Source organism: Lytechinus pictus, chromosome 8, assembly GCF_037042905.1.
Source record: "Lytechinus pictus isolate F3 Inbred chromosome 8, Lp3.0, whole genome shotgun sequence".
Taxonomy (NCBI): Eukaryota; Metazoa; Echinodermata; class Echinoidea; order Temnopleuroida; family Toxopneustidae; genus Lytechinus; species Lytechinus pictus.
In genome coordinates this window covers 7,274,309-7,295,584 of record NC_087252.1, presented here as the reverse complement: position 1 = coordinate 7,295,584, position 21,276 = coordinate 7,274,309, and the positions used below count along the sequence as shown (strand labels likewise).

Below are 21,276 nucleotides of genomic sequence, written 5' to 3'. Positions count from 1 at the left end.
TGATTGTGATTGGCTGCTGAGCCCTGTTACCATGGTAGTTGCCATAATGGCTAAGTTACCACAATTGTGACTATTCATGGAATGGGCCCCAGAATGTTACCGTCCCAACGGTGCTGGCATCTCTTACATTCTCAGACCGGTGACAGCCCAGTTGATAAATAAAGAATAGCTGTAGACAGCTGTGGGCTTGAAGACTGCCAAGTGTCAGGACCATGGTGTCATAAATCACGACTAGATTGGGAGATCTCAAGTTCAGTGTTGACCTTTCACTTAAATAAAATCATGTTTTTAATGTTCCACGATTTTATGTTTTCAATCATGTAAATCCTTTGTTTGTGATTTTTGATGATTTCCATAAAAACTCAAATATACAACAAGTTCAGTGTTGACCTGTTGATGTTGGTATTGGACCAATTTTTATATCAACACAGTGCCAATTTTCACCGTTTCATCGTAATTTACCTTCTCGTTGCCATTGCTAGACCCTACTGCACTGGTGCTGTGTTTATGACTTGTGGTCTTTGGTGGCCTACAAGGTGAAAGATAATGAAAAAGAAAAAAAAAATATTTAGATACAAACGAAGCAAAAATATGTGAATCGATGTCAAAGGAAATACTTTACCAGTGCCCAGTTTCATAAAGCTTAGCAATTGATCACTGGCTGATATTAATGATTGATCATGCGCAATAACAAATGCAATCAATCACAGAAATCAGTCTTATGATCAATTACTAAGCTTTATGCTACAGGGTCACTGTATAGTATTCCTCAGTCTTGTTTCATCATTAAAATAGATCAAACAACCCTGACAACTGAAGGTGATAAGTAAAATAAAAAATATTTAAAATACTTGGAAATGAAAGAAAATACTCAAATCAATAAAAATTCTTCATCATGGGGGTGTGGGTGATCACATATAAAAATAGGTGAAAAAATGAAAGCTCAAATATTTTTGTACAGAGGAAAGCTACAATAAGCCAATATTTAGGTGAGGAATGCAAAAACTAAGCTGATATTAAGTTGAAAATCAAAAGCAAAAATAGCTGAAATCAGCTAAAAAGAATAAATCTCACACCCTGCTATCAGCATTTTTTTCATTATCAACATTCAAAGAAATCTTAAAGCAAAAACAAGAAAAGAACACAAAAAAAGGAAAGAAGTAAAGTAAAGTAAACAGAAATACTAAATCATTGAACTGTCGAACTTTGAGTGAAGACTAGAAGTTTTTTTTTACTGTTAAAGTGTTTTGTTATATAGCACATGTGAGGAGGATTAATTCAACAATCGTATATTTTTATTAACAATATTATGTAGTAGTGCATGCAATTGATTAATAATGTCAGTGTTAGTAATGTTATCATTTTCATTTAAACCTTCATCATAAAATATCAATCATCAATGTCATTACCATCATCAAATTGTCTTTTTCTTCATTATCATCATCAGCAAAATGATAATTATCACCATCATCATTATCATCATCATCTCACTATCATCATCATGATCGTGATCAACATCATCATCATCATCATTTTCCTTATCAGTAATAGCCATTATCATTATAATTTTACTGATGTTTATTATCAAAAGTATTACTAGTTGTACTGCATGTAGCAATGTACATTGTATAGTGTACATTGTAAATTAACTAATCCTACATGTATGATGTACGTTGGCCTTGCAGAATAACATTAATTTTTCAGTACACATGCACATGTTTGATTATCACACAACATGGTGTGTAAGATTCCTTGTGTGCTGAAATAGGGTGGAGGATCGTCAAATGCACTCCAATTCTGGTTGCCGTGGGAACTAGAGTGCGAAGTGGAATAGAGATGAAAATCTGAGATGAATTATGAAGCATTAGTGATGCACCAGCACATCTTTTTACAAGCATACTCTCTGTATGCTAAAAAATACTGGCATTTCTTATGCATTAGAATCAGTTTTATTTCAGTGTAATCAAGCTGTCCTTTAAGGACAAGTCCACTCCAACAAAAAGTTGATTCGAATAAAAAGATAAAAATCCAACAAACATAACTCTGAAAATTTCATCAAAATTGGTTGTAAAATAAGATAGTTATGACATTTTAAAGTTTCGCTTAATTTCACAAAACAGTCTGTATGCAAATGAGGAGACTGATGACGTCATCCACTCACTATTTCTTTTGTATTTTATTATTTTAAATATGAAATATTCTAATTTTCTCCTCATTGCAAAGTGAAACAACAATTAATTCCTCCCTGAACATGTGGAATTAGCATTGTTTAATACTATATGGTTCAGTCAAGTTGGTCCTTATTGTCAAATTTGTAAAAAATGAAATATTGTATAATTCAAACAATAAAAAACAGAAGAAATAGTGAGTGAGGGACATCATCGACTATCTCATTTGCATGTCACTCAGTTGTGTATATCACTGTTTTGTGAAAAATAAGCGAAACTTTAAAATGTCATAACTTTCTTATTTTACATCCGATTTTGATGACATTTTCAGTGTTGTGCTAGTTTGATTTTTCTCTATTTATTCAAATCAACATTTTTCTGGGGTGGACTTGACCTTTAAGCTCAGCAGGGATATATTCAATAATGAGTCAGTTTAAAGGCTCACTACATGTATATATACACAATATTGCTTTAAAAATTGTTTTAACTCTCTAACCTGCAAGATAAATTGTATTTCTGTGGGTTTATGTGTATTTATTCAGTGCTTATTAGATTCAGTGGCATGATTAGATGCATGCATAAAGAATAAATGGAGGAAATTTATTGTGACTATGAGTAAGGCAAAATTCAAAATGGATGCCATGTTCATCAACACCCCTTGTCATTATTCCCCTTCAAAAGGTGTAAAGAGCTTTTCAATGTAACACAACTTGTCTGAACATTCACATGGGATGTAAGTCACTGAAAATGATTATTGTACATTTAATGTTAATTCAAAATGATTCCTTGATTGAATAAACAGAGGATATTTATCGTCACTGTGAGTAATAAGACATTCAAAATGGAAGCCATGTTCATCAACACCCCTCATCACTATTCCGCATCAAGAGGCCTAAAGGAGCCTCTCGGTGTAACGCAGCTGGCCTCAAACGCATCCTTGATGTCGACATTAGCATTAGATGTCATCCCTACTATCTCCCATTCCCCGTTACCATGGCGCTGCATCACCTTATTGATGCGGTCATGGTACAGAGCCCCGAGGGGGGTGCGGTGAATGTGATAACCTATTCAATTTCTTGATTCATTGTGAATTCCTTAATTATTGATGAATAATGTGTGGATTTGTGCAGGAAATGGATGTACAGGTTGGCCTACATCATACATGTACATCTAACTTACACATAAACCATAAAATTGATTCAAAGCAAATTGCTTATTTATTATTATATAATCCTTGATGGTAAAAAAAAGAATGTGGTGTGTATGTACTATTGTATGACTTCATTGCCAAAATAGATATAAGAGATGTGTTGAGTTGTACAAGTATTTATACTGGACTTTAATTTATTGTGAATTCCTTAATTATTGGTGGTAGAAAAGTGAAAATATACAACCAAGTGACTTCGAAATAAAATCTTCATTTTGGGGGAAAACACTAATAATTAATGATGGAAAAATAAGTAAAGTCAAGTTATGAAAGCATTGATCACAAATATATGTCTTCCTTCGAACTGTATAGTGGAAAAAAAAATTATGTCAACTGACAGCAAAAGAGTGACTGCCTACTTTCTAAATATATATAAAAAAGATGAATTATACTCTCTATAAAGCTCCTTGAATGATTGTGAATGTACAAGTGTTGCTGGTGCATATGTGATGTTGTGTATTGTAAAATTATGCAGGTCTAAATGAATCACAAAGAGACTCCTCATTTTTATAAACATAGGACATATTAATGAAATGTACATGTAGTGCTTTAATGAATGCCATTTTCATTAAAGTCTTGACAGGTTTAGTGATGCGTAGACTACTGTATAATTAATAAGTGCTGATGCTGTGTTACAACATTATACAGAATCGTTTTATATATCCATTGATGCATTGTAGATTTATTACCAGGGTGTGGCGATTTTGTGACTCAAGTACTTAAAGTAAATTTCACTCCAGTAGAGAGTATGATGGGCACAAGGCAGACTGATGCAGTATAAAAGATATGTGTGGGCTAATTTTTAACAAGATGAAGTTTATTTCTATTTCATTACTTCTGAAATACATGCACCGATCCTTTACTAGTATTTCAAGATGTTTATAATGTGAAATTTTAATTTGAATGATTCTTATTACATGCCATCCCTGATATCTAGCGAGAGTGGTGGAACTATCATCAGTTCTAAAAATAGCACTTCAAGGGCTCAGGTGGCGTGGATATCTGGAAATGAATGATTTAAATCACAAGATATTTGACAACGGAATTCATCATAATAATATTGCAGATGTTATTATGATGACTTAGAAACAGTGTAATTGTCATTTTATTCCAAATTCAGATTTCTATAGAAATTCACTATATTAAATATATCATTCAAAGGATGGGGGACAGAATCAACCCCTATCCTACAAAATGCTTTCCATAATAAAAAAAAATAGGTGTGAAATAACAAAATAATAGAAACATAGATGGGTTGATTCTGCCCCCCTCCCCCCCCCCGTTTGTTTGAATAATAATGAATTCCTTTATCATATTGTGAATTCACTGCAGCAAGAACTGCCTACAATCTAAATATATAACAAAAAGATAGATTATACTATAAAGCTCCTTGAATGATTGTGAATGACTAGGAAATATATATTTTATTCATTGTTGGGATACATGCATATACTGTATCTCAACACTGCAGGGTGATTTTATTGCCCCCCCCCCCCCCCCGCAACAGGACGAAAAGATTTGTTAAAATAATAAAGAAAGCCCTGACACTTGTTTTCTATTACAGGTATACAACTCAGCATTGAGGGGTGGATTCCCCCCCTTCCTCCCCCTCGTCTTTGGGTTCAATATATTGGATGCCTTGTTGCCATGACGCACCATCACTCTCGTGGAGTAATCATTGTAAACACAAGCTGTTGGTATGGGTGTGGTCTATGTATTAAATGTCACACAATATGAAATGTATATATGCTTGATGTGTGGTGAATTGCATTCAGCATTGATGGTGAAAACGTGAGAGGAGAGGCAAGATAATATATACAGTACATTGATTCTGTATATCACATGTACATCTGGCCCTGCACTATAAAAGATAGAATCGTTTGCATTATTAAGTGCTACTGAAAATTTACACCAAACCACGTGCAAGAAGCTTCAATAAATTATGCATTATTTTATTTTCATCTATGGTTATAATGTAAATATGTTCAGTTTTGGTTCTTGGGCATATCTTTTAATTCAGTGTTTAGAAACCTAACACATACAACTTAACAAAATGAACTGTTATGAAACAATATAAAGTTTTTAGTTTTTAATAATTGTAATCAAGTACTTACAAATAAGTAGAACCATCAGTTTATACATGTACATGAAAAGTCAAAACTAAGACAGCCTCTCCCAGAATATTCAGTCAATTATAGGTGCTCTAATATATATATTTTTTTATTTAATGTTGTTGATCCTTAATCTCTTTATGTTTCCATACAAGTATATCTGATGTAACTTTAAATGTGGAAATATACATGTACATGAACTGAGTGCATCTCAAGTTTAGAGCTTTTGATTCAATTTCAATAATTTTCAGGTAAAATGATTTAACAATTTATGAACAATATAATCCATTGGCCACAAACGGATACTTTGACTTGAAAATATTGTAATTGAATCAAAATCTCATCTTGACATTAAATACAATGATGTAGTTCAATTATCATTTAGTTTTTATGACTTGTTGCTGTTTGTTTTCTTGGGGCAGGAGAATGAGAGGAAGAAAATAGATGGGATCAGGTTGAAAGGTTTCTGAAAGACTATTGGCGTGTTTCATGAAAGTTGCCATCACTGACAATTTCAGTGAAATCCTTGGTTTTGATTGGCAGAGAACACTGGCTTCTGACTGTTACTATGGTAACTATCGGAGAAAGTCAACTTGTCAGTGTTGACAACTTTCATGAAATGGTCCCCATTCAGAAAAAATAGGTTATGCATTGGAGAAACCACAGGTTAATAGGGTGAATATTTTGGATGGAAAAGGGGGGGGGGGGGGGGGGGGGCTGGTGAGAGAAGGAACAATGGGGAGGGGGGGGGGCAAGAGCAATTGTGGGTGAGAGGATAGCTGAGGGAGAAATGGAAGATAAGGGTACATACATGTACAGGGAGAAACATTGGAAGAAAAGGAACAAGAGAGAGGGAGAGGGAGAAAAAGAGAAACCTTTTATATTTTTGATAAACATTATACTACATATCAACAAGACAAAATGTACAATGATACACTACTCTAACATTCCTATGTTACATTCATACTGAGGGATGATGACCTGTTGAGTCATAGGCCAATAGATGTTCATGCTACATGAATTAAATGGAAGTCACATGACCATGCATGCATTGATTTACCTGTCAGGATTAGGGCAAGAAGAAACCCGAGAACTTCAGATAGAGATGGAGGGAAATTATTCAGTAAATAAAGAAAAAATAGGAAAATAGAGAGATTTTGGTAATGAAAAAAATTATAATGTGAAATATTTGAAAAAGAGGAGGATTTAAATATTTCAATAAAATGTGACTCTGGTATTTTTGTCAGAGTGCAATGTGTCATATTTTTATTAATTGACTGATCTGTGTCCTGTCGCAGAAAGACTTGCAACAAAGGCGACTCTAGACTCTTGTCAAGGCCGTGGCAGCTGCTCTTGGTTTCTCGATTCTGATCCCAAGCGAAGCAATGGATGCCAGGCCCAACTTGCTTTGTGAGTTAGGGCATAATATCAGCCACAAGGGCCTCGACAAGAGGCTAAACCAACTCCAGAAATCAAACGGAAGTTGATATTCAACCTATCGTTAGCTCGCAATAGGGATTTGTGTTTAATTTTATTCTACCTGCAATCAATTGCAAGTCTTTCTGCAACAGGGCCCACAGTTATGAAGCACATGAAAGTAGAAGATAGAAGTAGGGAGGGATGAAGGCTAATAGGCAGGGAATTCTGGGGGGGGGGGGGGGCTATCTAACATTCACACACATTTTCAAGAAAGAATGCATTACAATGTTTGATGGAACAGTTATTTCAATATCAGTGACAGTATGACAAGACGAAGATAAAACAAAATGCAGTCAGATATGAATGGAAGATACATGTAGGTAGGAGAAATGGGGGCACTTGGCTATATTACATATTGCTGTACATCAACCCCCCCCCTCCCAACACACAGGGAGGTTTTTGGAAATACATGTAATACCTTATTCAGTGAATAGTATTCACATATTTGTATTTCCATCTATTTTCTGTGTACATTTCATCCCCTGCGAAAGCATAAACCCTATTAAACATGCCCCTTTTAAATTGCACAAGAATTCAAACGAAATCGGGGGATGTGGGGTAAGGAGATATACTTCAATGCAAATGATATATTCCAGATACATACCCTTTTCCTCATCCCCCTCTCTTCTTTCTTAACCCCCCCCCCCATTTTCCTCATTATTGGTCTTTGATTTCTCTAAACGCACCACACACATACATGTATTCTGGCTTAAATAAAAAAAAAATCATTAATAAATAACATAAATTTTTTAAACACTTTTCTGGTCACACATGTTCAACACGATATAATGAATTACCCCCCCCCCATGTTTTCTGATATCACCAGTGAAAAACAGTACAGTTGATTGCCACCCACCACCCAGGGGAAGGAGAAAGTGTGAAGAGTATACAGGGAGGGGGGGGGGGTGGGACAGGAAGAGGGGAATGGCCAGGGGAAGGGGAATTGCAAGGCCTGGTAACAAGCTTAGCAGTTGATCTTGAAGCTGATTTTACGATTGATCATACACGATAATCAATGTAATTAACAGAGACAGAAATCTGAAGATATGGATATACAGAAATAGGAAGAGGAAGAGAGAGATAGAAAGAGGGAAGAGAGATGAGGAAAGATGTGGATGTGAACAGATGAGAAAATATCTTTTGGACAGAGAGTGGCACTGAAGATTAAAAAAATTAACCCTCTGACTTCAGTATTGTGTGATTCCTGTAGAATAAGTACAGGGATCATCCAGTTCCAGTAGCCAATGTGTTAATAATTTAATAGATGCATTGCAGAAATAGAACAGAGGATGAGACATATTTGTACCTCCTGCATCGTAAAACTTTAATTCAATATTCATATAAAGTTCCATCAAATTTGCATTCAATTCAAGTCACTCTGTTGCTGTGAATGATAAAGGAAAGATTTAAATATCATAATCTTCCCTCCAACCAGTTCCAATATTGTTATCTACATGTATATTATATTCTATAAGGTTATAACTATACAAATTATATATAATACATTAGTAGATTAAATATATTTTTTTTCATAAGATAAGGATTAGAACATAATTGTATTTTTAGATAAAAAAGCTATTCATAAAGGTTAGTTTCTGACATAAATGTATGACAAAAGATCAATAAACTGCATGCATAATATATTGAAATATGCATAAGTCGTGAAAAATGCATTAAAAAGTTAAAGGTTAACACATAAAATTAAAATAAAGACAGATATATATGCTTCATATCCACATATTTCTGATGAACATATTACTTGATAAAATCAAGAAAGATTAATTTTCTATGTAAGGATGGCACATGCAAAGAAATTTCAGGAGAGAAAAGAGCACTTACGGAAGCGAACATTTACAAGACGAGAAAAGAGCTTGAATGCTGAAACTGCACAGAATGCATTTTTTTAAAGACCAAGCAGAAGTAACAGAAAATAAATACATAAATACTGAAAACACAGTCATGACAATGCATGTATACATTAATTAAAGCTCAATCCCAGATTTGGCCAAAATACTTTTTAGCCAAACAAAACATAGTGACAGATTTTATTAATGATTCTCATTAATGATTGTACACTGTGGTAATAATGCAATCAATCATAAAAATACATATTCCTATGTTCAATTGCTAAACTTTGTGTTACGTAGCCCTTTCAGTGTCAGACCGTAAGAGTTCCCTTTGACCATAAAGTGCAAGAAATGCTTCGGAATCGGATGCAGTGGAAAGTCAACACTGTAAAAACTGTGGTGTTAAAACTGACACCAATTGGTGTTAATAGAGGACCACACCCTGAGGTGTTAAAATAACACCCTAGAGATTGAACATAACACCAAAGAGTGTAAATGTAACAACCATAGGTGTTGTAATAACACCTATAGGTGGAAAACTAACACCACCAATTTAACACCGCAGTAAAATAACTGGTGTGGTGCTCTATGTACACCGGTTAACACCACAGTTTTTGCTGTGAAGCATTGGTCAAAACTGACCATCACAAATAGAGCTTATTTCGGCAATAAACTGAAATTCTCAGAAAATGATGGGTGGAATGCAGGTTGATTTCACATCATGTATCTTTCTTTCTAAGGAAAAAAGTTTCCAGTTATATTTCAAGTTTCAGATCTATATCATTTTTGTTCCTAAACCTAGAATTGAGCTTTAAGTTTTGACAGTTTACACAGCACATAAAAGAATAGGAAAAGGATCAATGTTTGACTATAAACATAAAAGGGGAAATCAATTTTGAGAAAAGGTTATATTACAATAAAAAAGAAAGATTGTAGCAAGTTAAGATTGTTCAATCTGTTATAAAACAAAAATTGCAAATTCTATGATGCACTAAGGCAAGCTAGGGCCTATTTCAGGGAAAGATTATCAATGTAAAAAAATAACAACAAAATAGTTATTTCAGTATATTCTGTTGGATTTGAATTTCAATCTCATTATTTCACTTTAATAGACCTTATCATCAGGATGGAATTCCCCTTTTAAAACTCAAGATGCATAGAGAAAACACATACTTTTTAGAGAATGAAAGTGCACAAAATGTTACAAAGAGAAGAGAACAGCAAAATGCATATACATTGAAACAAAAACATTCATACATTACAATTAAAAACAACTATTCATACTCCTCGCATCTATAAATTGTGTGCCATTGGTACCTCCAAAAATTGTAGGCAGGAATGATGAATTACTTTAGAAGGTAATATGCACTCTCGAACTAACATTATTTTAATAGAGTAAAGATTTTTCATGAATGCTTAGAAAACGTTTTGAACAAGTGCAAAGGGTATGAATAATTTTGAGCGGTTATACCTCGGTCACATTTCCCCTACGACGGCCGTACAGCAAGTCGAAAACAGCTAATTTATTCATTTTTATTCAAACCACCTATATGTATTTGGTAAAAAAATGTTCAAACTGCTGTTTTCGACTCGCCATAAGGGAAATGTGACTTGATGTATTAACATAGAATTCATTCACTTGAAGAAAATGGATTTCAAAACACCCCGTTTCCACCGTTGTGAGATATGTTATTAATGCCACGATTGGCCTTTCGTAGCTGATTGCAAAAAATCTTGAACCGTCCAAAATATTTCCATGATCAATACGATTCGCCTTTTGTAGCTGATTGCAAAAAATCTTGAACCGTCCAAAATATTTCCATGATCAATACGATAGCCACGATTGGCCTTTCGTAGCTGATCGCAAAAAATCTTGAACCATCCAAAATATTTCTGTGATCAATACGATTCCAACGATTGGCCTTTCGTAGCTGATCGCAAAAAATTTTGAACCGTCCAAAATATTTGATGGTCAATACGATTGCCTTGATTGGCCTTTCGTAGATGATTGCGAACAATCTTGAACCATCCAAATATTTCTATGATCAATACGATTGGCCTTTCGTAGCTGATCGCAAAAAATCTTGAACCGTCCAAAATATTTTGATGGTGAATAAGATTGCCACGATTGGCGTTTCGTAGCTGATCGCGAAAAATCTTGAACCGTCCAAAATATTTCCATGATCAATACGATTGCCACGATTGATCTGGTAATCTACGATTAAGACCACAGTTTCAACAGTGGGAACTAGGTGTTAACAAAACATAGAAAGACAAAGATAAAGTCCAGGGTAGGGTTTCACAAAGCTCTTCATAAAGTTAGGCATGACTTTACCCTCAACTTTATGCATGACTCAATGTTTAAGTGCTTGGTCAGCTGTAATTTAGCTAAACAAGTGTTGCCAGTCAAGCATAAAGTCATGCCTCACTTATGAGTAGCTTTATGAAATTGTCAGCTCATAGGATAAGATCAGAATTAATTTCATATTGGAATATATTCATGCAAAAGAGACAGAATGCAGATAATTACTACACTAAAGTGTCTTTCTAGATTCAGGCATCAACTAATCATTCATAGATCTCTCTAAATTTGCAATGCAGTATACAATATAGAATTCCATGCAAGTGCATTTGATTTCTAAATGCAATTTTCTTTCCATTAGAGTCAGATAAAATAGAAGGGTATTTTGTGAATATTTGAGAGAAAATAATTAGCAATCTTTTATCATTATGCGAATCATTTATTTTATTTATTGAACTATATATTTACCATTACTATCATATATTATTTCCAATTTATTCTATAAAATTGTTGTTGCAATTTGTAAAATTATTCTTAGTTTTATTCATCTATATTGATTGTGATTTAAATTTCATTTTGCAATCTGGTATAATTTCTTAAACAAGTGGAATGCCTCTGGCCGTCTCACCTGCATCACGCGATTCAATATAGCAGCAGTGCTGATTTTGAAAACTACTATAACTCGCACAAGATGTTCAGTGATACTTGGTTACTCTTATTTCCACGTTTTATGAACTAGACCAATACACTTATAGAGATATGATGGCAATTCAACAAATACCCCCAACGTGGCCAAAGTTCTTTGACCTTACATGACCTTTGACCTTGATCATGTGACCTGAAACTCGCACAGGATGTTCAGTGATACTTGATTACTATTATGTTTAAGTTTTATGAACTAGACCAACACACTTTCAAATTTATGGCTGTAATTCAACAAATACCCCAAATTGGCCAAAGTTCATTGACCCTAAATGACCCTTGACCTTGATCATGTGACCTGAAACTTGCACAGGATGTTCAGTAATACTTGATTACTATTATGTCCAAGTTTCATGAATCAGATCCATAAACTTTCAAAGTTATGATGGTAATTCAACAGATACCCCCAATTCGGCCAAAGTTCATTGACCCTAAATGACCTTTGACCTTGGTCATGTGACGTGAAACTCATGCAGGATGTTCAGTGATACTTGATTAACCTTATGTATAAGTTTCATGAACTAGGTCCATATATTTTCTAAGTTATGATGACATTTCAAAAACTTAACCTTAGGTTAAGATTTTGATGTTGATTCCCCCAACATGGTCTAAGTTCATTGACCCTAAATGACCTTTGACCTTGGTCATGTGACATGAAACTCAGGCAGGATGTTCAGTAATACTTGATTAACCTTATGGCCAAGTTTCATGAACTAGGTCCATATACTTTCTAAGTTATGCTGTCATTTCAAAAACTTAACCTCAGGTTAAGATTTGGTGTTGACGCCGCCGTCGCCGCCGTCGGAAAAGCGGCGCCTATAGTCTCACTCTGCTATGCAGGTGAGACAAAAATCTATTGATTTACATTTTTATTTATCTATTAATTTTATTCAATAATTCATTTATCATTTCATATTTTTGAGGGGGGGGGGGGCGGCGATTCAAAATTTGCATATTTTTTTACATGATTCAACATTTTGACATATATCTGAAAACAAATTGATACTGTTTAGGTGCTACTCATGGGCTCTACATTTGAACAAAATTCTGCGGCTCACACATTTACTAAACAGGAAACCACAACTTTTATATGAGTAAAATGAAACAAGAAGTAGAGGAAGAAGAGGAGTCGCTGTTTGCAATCAATGTCATAAACATCCTCAATATAATATGTGTAGCATGACATTAACATCATGTAGGCCTACATCAAAATGTGATAAAAGCATTGATCTAATTCATGTTACAGTAATTCAGTTTTTCTGTCCCTGGCTTACCACTGGTTGATATTTCTTGTTATGTATTGTTATACTGAAATGTATTTTTGTATTATTTGCCAAATAAATAACAATAATAATCATTTTCGACCTACTGTCATCTAAATAGAGGAAATTTGATGGCATGCACAGCATAATTAATAGATCTTATTTAGAGAGTATAGGTGTTACTCCTTCAAATAAGTGTGTCAAGTTGTCAAGTGAAGTATTACCATAGATACAAGAATGATAACCAATGCTATATTTGAACTGTAGAACTACTATTCAAACTATCTACATTTTAGAACTCTGAATGTCTATATATACTATCAAGGAAATTTAAAGTTTGTTGCCTGGCTGGCAAAAGGGCGTTAAGATTAACAAGTACGTCATTTCTAATTCCTATTGGTCAGGTAAAAGGGCATTAAACCATCATGTAGACTGTACATTTTGAGTAGCTCATGCTTTATCTAAAGCCCTTATGACAGATGCACAGTAACTGAAAATTGTCGCGCACCTGCAACCTAAAGCCCTTATGTCAGGTGGGCGGCGAGTTTCTCCGAAAGAGGAAGTTAACGTGAAAAGGTTCAGTAAAGGCCACCGCACACCTTACGACCTGACTGGTCTACGACTGGTCTGCTACTGTGTGATGGGAGATGAATCGCAAGGTAGTCATAATCGCACACCTTGCGATCTGACAACCATGCGCTTTTTGCTTTTTGCCATAGCAACTGAGAAATGCACTTACTAGTGCATAAGCGCGTTTTAAATCATATTTGCGTCGTGCAACTCTGCTGTCTGATTGGCTGGAAGTTGGATTGAGCTTGCAATCTAGTCATAAGGATTCGACATGTCAAATCCTTACGATTTCCCTTGCGACTTGTCTCTGACCGGTCTGCGACTCTCAAGCTGACAGGAGCTGTGACATCACATCTCCCCTCACTCAGTCGCAAGCCAGTCGTAGACCAGTCGGGTCGTACGGTGTGCGGTGGCCTTCAGAGATGAAAGACAACCCGATTCCATTCTAATTGGGACTATTAAGAGAAGGGAATGTTTCATAAAGCGGTTCTTAAAGGGATGCTCTGGGCTGAAAATATTTACATCTTATACATCGGTCACATTTGCTCTACGGCGGCCGTACGGCGAGTCGAAAACAGCCGTTTTAACATTTTGTGTACCAGCTACATAATAGGTGGTTTTAATTAAAATGAGTAAAACGGCTGTTTTCGACTCGCCGTACGGCCGCCGTAGAGCAAATGTGACCAAGGCATAAATAAGAGTAAAATTCAGAGCGAAATGCTGAAAATTTCATCATAAATTTCCTATTTTATAAATATAGATCTGGTTCCATTAATATAAAAAAACATCAGAAAATATGGGGCATCTTATCTAGCACAAGAATGCATGTATGTTCCAATCTTGGGTTTAAGTTGAATATAACTTATCAATAGTTTTATGAAACACCAATCGGACTGACAAGTTAGTTAAATGTTTGAAGATGGGTTAAGAAGAGAACAGACAAACTAACAGATGAATATTAAAAGGAAGGAGTAAATTCACAGATGAAAGGATTGAAGGATAGATGGATTGACAGAAGAGTAGACTCTGCAACTCACCCCGATCCTCCGATGCAATCTAAAATAAAAGCAAAATAAAAAAAATGAAATATTTTATTACATCTATTTCTGGAAATGCGCATTAATTAGGTGAGCCGCCATCTTGAAAATCAAACTGGCTGCCATAGCAAGCAAACATTACCAACAGAAGTGATTATAATCTTCATAGATTTGTGTTGATCAATATGGACATTTTTGTTTGCAATATCCTTATGAACAAATGCTTTAACTGATGATGAAATATTCTTTATAATATTTTCAAAGGTAACATCCAGTATATCTGTTTCATATCCCTTTTTGAGCCATATATTTCAGTAATCTAATCCAAGGTTGATCTGCATCCAAAATATTGACTGAAGTTGGTTTTCTGCTTTGATCTGTCAAATCGATCAAAAGGGTTTGGGAGTGACAACTGGCTATTTGACATGTCTGGGACATTGCCTAATTTTGGATTTTAGCTCTAACTATTTCAAAATATCGTAACCTTGGTAGAACTGCCAAGATGTTTCAAGAAAAATTCACATTGCTGACACTCCTGACAGAGATTTCTTTTCTAATGAAATTATCTTTCATCACGTGAGCACCGATTGATAAATCGGATACTCATGAATGTTCATAGGAAGGGTGTCCACGTACCTGGTTTCACAACAAATACGACGATCAGAACGATGATGACTGCGATGGCAATGATAGCTCCAACTGCAATACCTGCTATGGCTCCAACTGAAAGGCCCCCATCTACATTTAATAAGAAAAGACCAAAGCCAAAACATTAAAGGAAGTCAAATCAAAATTTTGAAAACAGATGTTTGTTCTTTATCACTGTAAATATCTACAGTGTATAATATTAGTACTAATACAAGTGCTTGCTGTAACGTTCTGGAAAATCTAACAATGGCTTCTTGTACATATTACAAATCCATCACAATGTTTGCAAATGGATTCAAATTTCATATTTCTGCAGTCAAATAAAACATTGCATTACGGTAAAAACTTTTCCATGAAGTAATTGGGGAGAAGGCCTGTGGGTTATGGTTATTGGGTTAACCTTTCCAATATCCAGGCAGCCTCTCATCCGGGGCCCTGTTACATAAAGTTACCATTATGGCAACTTTGCCATCCAATGCTTACTTGCATGGAATCCTTGATTCTGATTGGCTGATTAGCATTGTTACCATGGAAGCTACTACTGGATGGCAAAGTAACTATAAGAGTAAATTTTATCCAACAGAGCCCATGCAGGCCTGGTTTTCTTTATCTTCTCATTGACCTGTTTGTAACTTGGTATTATCTATATTTAAAATGCTGAATAAATACTAATAATAAGTTTCGAAAGTTGAAGAATAAACATCCATAAATTCATTAATAATAAATGAAATTAACCTTGGTCCCATTGCACAAAAGATACCATAATGTCACCAAATGGTAACTACCATGGTAACGATACTCAACGATTCAACAGCCAATCAGAATCAAGGATTCCATGGAAGTTACCATTGGATGGCAAAATTACCATAACTTTCGTGTAACAGGACCCTTGTATCATTTATCCAAGCAGAAGTTGGGATATTATGTGAGAAAGTGTAAAGGTGCTGGCACAATACTATTGGAGAATAAACTCATATTGTTAGTAGGATACAAGTAAAGCGCATAACAGTAACAGGTAGCTCAAAATAAATATATCAATAATAGGGCAAAGGAGGCTTAAAAAGTAAAGGGCTCGCTGACATGCCAGAATATCACATGAACATATAGCTTGGTATTATAAAATATAAAGCTAGAGCCACAATGCAATAAAATTATACTTTTACAATTGAGAAATTAATTTCAAGCAGAGAAAAGGAAAGGTAGTTTTTAAATGCAATTGAGAGCTCCTGAAGTCTCAGAAAGTTAAGAACTGATTAAGACGAGAAGAGTTTGAAAATCAAACCATCATTAGTGTACCTCTACCGCACAGAGATTATTACTGACCATCACAATTCACATGGATAAACCCAATTCAAAGAGGTCACATTTATCAGCGAAAAATATTTCTAAATTCTGATGAAAAAGAGTTTACAGAGAGTTTATAAAAACTGATCATTTGTGATCAATCAAATTCATGGAAACATAGGCAACAATCTAAAGGGAAAATATATTGAAATCCTAAAAATTGGTTCCTTGTTTCATTTATTACAGATAAACATTTTTAATTCATCCCCAAGTCCGAAGTACTAGTAACATCATGTTTATAGTGACTCTACCATGTTTCTGCCATAACATATCAGTCTCTGAAGTCATATTTGATCTATAGATTGACAACTGATAATGGAGCATGACTGTTAGCATATTGTTGCTACAAATACAATACACAAACACATATCTCTTGTTTCATATATACACCCTGGCAACATTTTCTATTAAAGACATATAATCAATTTATACCCTTTAAACCTGCTTAAGCAAATATTATCTAGATTCGCCACACAGACCCCATATCTCAAACAACAATTCATGAAGACTTGAGATGAGTGTAGAGATTGGTCAGTCTCTTTATTCAACAACAGTTGAAATATAGGCCGAGATGCTATGGCAGGCAGCACATTATACACTCCAGTGACTCCACATACATATGGCCTTATTGTCAAACATCAGAACACTTTAGAACAAGTAAAAGAGGTTTGCATTTGCAACTAAGTATTCACCCAAATAATGCTGTATTAGGGTTTCAACAAGGAGGGTTAAAAAAGGTCCTCTTCAAAGACTACGATGCAAGCATAAAAGGGGAAGTCCCTCCTACCAGAGTCTGTTACCATGATGACGACCCGACGTTGATGCAAACCTCAACTACCCATTATTGATCACACTCCATTTTGCTAATAGCTTCCTACGCCATAATTGCAACAGACTGTGCATATCATTTCAGAGTGCATATCACTTATGGAAAATGGCATCTAATAATAACACAAGTTTATTATACTGTATGGCAAAATACATTTTAGCAAAGTAAAACTCACTTCGCATTTGCTCTAAGGTGGCTGTACGGCGAGTTGAAAACGGCCGTTGTAAATTTTTTTGTACATGTACCAGCTACATATAGGTGGTTTGAAATAAAAGTGAATAAAACGGCTGTTTTTTACTCGCCCTACGGCTGCCATAGAGCAAATGTGACCGCTGTATAATCTATAAGATTTGAAACAAAGGCACAGTATACAAACTGTGCAACCTACAATACATAAGTCAGGTTTATTATTCACAAAATCTTTAGTATGCTCTCTATTCAAGTTGACGGTCATGGGAAAAAATAACATGGAATGCATTCCTGTAAGTATTGAAAATGTGACTTTCCAAATTAAACCTCCAAGAAACAAAAAAAAAATAAAACACAAGTTGAATGATGTATCCAAATGTAAGGAAATTAAATCATAAAAGGTGTATATTTTCATGTTTCAAATCCATGATAACCAAAGCATGCCATGCAAGTATAAACATTTCATATTAATAATAAGAAGAATAGCGCATACTTGTATGACAGGTGCATTTACAGCCATGAGGGGTTAGTGCATAGCGGCAGTGATTTATCAAATTCATGCCTTATTCCAAGGCATCAAACAATTATCATTTTATGGGCTGGCCGAAAATTGTATGTGATTGAGAAAGCATGAATTTGGCCAGCCCGATTACAGGCTAGTCTGGAAAAAAAAAATTGGCTACCCTGGCCAGGTAAAGAGGCATTTCTGGACCTGACCAAACCCTAATGGTTACCTTTGATATGAAAGGGGTGGAGGAGTTTGGCTGGCCTAAACCCAATGCAATGAATGCATATATGCATGCCTGGCTGTATCGGTTTTGGCCGGCCCAAATTTTGATCTCAATCTCAATGGGAAAGGGCCTATAAAAGTTGCAGTTGTAATTTAGTACCGTATCTAATACAACTTGACATCTTAAAGTAATATTGACCTTAAAGTAATACTTCCTTGACTGTTCCACTTCATAAAACCAAATGACAAGCACTGTAGCATTATATGAAGGGACAGATGCGCAAATGACTTAAACAGCTTCAAACTTAATCTTGGGTTAGACTGCCTGTTTTAGCGATTTTAAGCGGAGCTATAATAGTGGGGAGTGAAGCGTTATTTTCACTCCTTATTGGTTTTCCTAATTGCCCTATATTTAATAGTATGCCTTAACATCTAGCATATTGCAATGAAAGCTGTGTTCTTAAAGTGATCATTTCACTTTGTTCTGATTAAAAAAAATTCTCCTTTTGGTTCCTGAAAATGGGCTAAACATTAGGCTTATAGTGTAAAAAAAACCATCCCAAAAGTTTCAAAGTATTATATTTACAGGATCAATTTTAAAACCTTGGAGATGTAAACCAAAGTTTGAAATAATTGGGAGTTGGTTTCAATGACTATATGTATACAGGGAATCTGTGCACCACAACACATTAATTCTAGATGAACACAGCATGACCTACATACAGTGTGTACAAGGTATACACTGAATGTACAGTGCAGCTAAATAGTGTGTGTAAAGGAGATACACACAACAGAATGCAGTCAAAACAGCCAACGGACTTTTTGAATTGGAGTAAACTGGTCATAAGCTGAACCCGTCTACTAGACGGTTCTCAAAATCAGGCTAATAAATTGCTACTTGTATCTAAATTAGAGTTTTTCATCCTATATTGTGGTCTGTTTCAGGGTTTTTGGGGACAAATACAGGCACTCATACGCACGTTTCAACTCAGTTTGAGAATTTTTTAAATCAGCTGCTCATAAAGTTAAACGATCCCTTTAATATGACTTTCTATACATACTTTCTCCTTGCTTTATTGTTTAAGATTCTATTTTCAGCAATTCATTCCTTTGTTTTAATTTTTAATTCTATAATCTCGATATATTACTGTATACATTTACTGACTATCTCTCTCTCTCTTCTTTACCTATTTTTTCTGTAATGAAATGAAATGTCTTTCTGTCCATCTGTTTATTTTTTTCTTCCTATGCCCGACCAGCAACTTTTCTGTATGCCTGACTGACCCCCCCCCCCTCCTCCTCCATTATACTATTACCGGGCGGTACTGTACCATCTACACATGTTCCCAGCCCTTCATAACTTGCTTTCATTATTTAGCCATTTGATAACCAGCATATTTATAGAATTACTAGAAGCCCTAGAGCAAAGAATAGCCAGGAATTACAATCAGCAATATCAGAACTGGATGATATCAGTGTTAGGTACCTGCACCCTTCATTAACCATGCATGTCTATGGAACCGTGGTAAACAGATGATGCCTTTGATACTGTATGAGCAAAGACAATAGGAAACCTGATAAGTTTGCTCTTTTGATAGGTTAATATGTGTTCCTTCACGCTTTTAAAGGCAAGCTGCTAATGAAAAGAAATAGATATCCCACCAATACCAAATAGTTATTAATGGGTGACAATCACTGTCACTTCATACAACAAGAAAGGGAAAAAGAGGTAAATGATCTGTCTACATATAAGGATAAGAAAATTAAAGAGCATCTAAGACTGATTTAAACCCTACAGGTCAACTATCATCCAGTACACACTCTTGAGATAGATTGGAAAAGCTCTTTATAATGGACATCTTATCAAGCCATAAACTGATTCTAGGCAATTTTTAATATTTTTCTACTTTATAAAGTAAAACTAATAAAAGGTAATACATCCTTTGATATTGTAATCATTGTACCCCTTCTTAGTAATCCAGGGGATATACAGTTCATTCAATGCCTATCTGAGAGACAAGGATTTGAAGATTTATAGTATACCATACCAACGAAGGGCACTATCATGAAATTACAATTCATCTTCGTATTTTGGTTTTTAGCCATCATGTATGCTTAGTCATAATTCAGCAGGCTTTATTAATTTGATACTTTGAATGAATAATCATCTCTGCATATCACCCAATTTTGTTCCATGAAGACCTCCCTACCACAATGGAATCTACTCATTTAACCTAATTCGGATAAATTTGGACTGTAATCAAGAAAATGCAAAGTGCTTACTTCTGGCCAATTTATATAAAATGTGAGTAATTCATGAAACCAAATTTCAATCTCCAGTCACTACAAGTATTCAGGCATTATCATGAATTACAATTATATGATGATGAAGTGGATTCTACAACAAAATGAATGCCTTTTAATTTCTATGCACTTAACTAGAATACAGTCATATAATTACGTAGAATCTACATACCTGACTGTATTCTGGTTAAGTGCGTAGAAATGAAAAGGCATTCATTTTGTTTAACATATTGTACTCATGACTGGAGTTGACCACCAGCTATAAGATAATTTATTTGACCGGTCATGGATTTAACAAAAAGGTGAGTTATCAAATAGCAAGGACACACATAGATATTGATTTTGTTTTGAATTATGCAAATTATTTAGTATAATTTTCTACCTTTGGATCAGTAGAATAATTGGCCATCACCTCAGACATGAGATAACTGATCAACAGATATCAGGGGAGCGTTTCACCAACATTTTTGTCCGACAAGAAGTCAGATCCGACGTCTTTCGTTGGTTCTGATTGGATAAAAAGTACTTTTACTATGGTAATTGTCGG

The 21,276-nt window shown here is 34.9% G+C and overlaps 1 protein-coding gene across 1 annotated transcript in view; it reads right to left on the bottom strand.

Moving 5' to 3' along the window:
- The window catches only part of LOC129267299 (uncharacterized), a 47,326-nt gene that overhangs the window by 22,673 nt on the left and 3,377 nt on the right, over positions 1-21,276 (bottom strand). Inside the window, exons 3-6 of the mRNA XM_064103254.1 lie at positions 15,322-15,423; positions 14,686-14,704; positions 6,547-6,579; positions 463-529 (exon numbers count right to left, since the gene is read on the bottom strand). Coding sequence (XP_063959324.1) covers positions 463-529; positions 6,547-6,579; positions 14,686-14,704; positions 15,322-15,423 — 221 coding nt within the window. The remainder of the gene's footprint in view (positions 1-462; positions 530-6,546; positions 6,580-14,685; positions 14,705-15,321; positions 15,424-21,276) is intronic.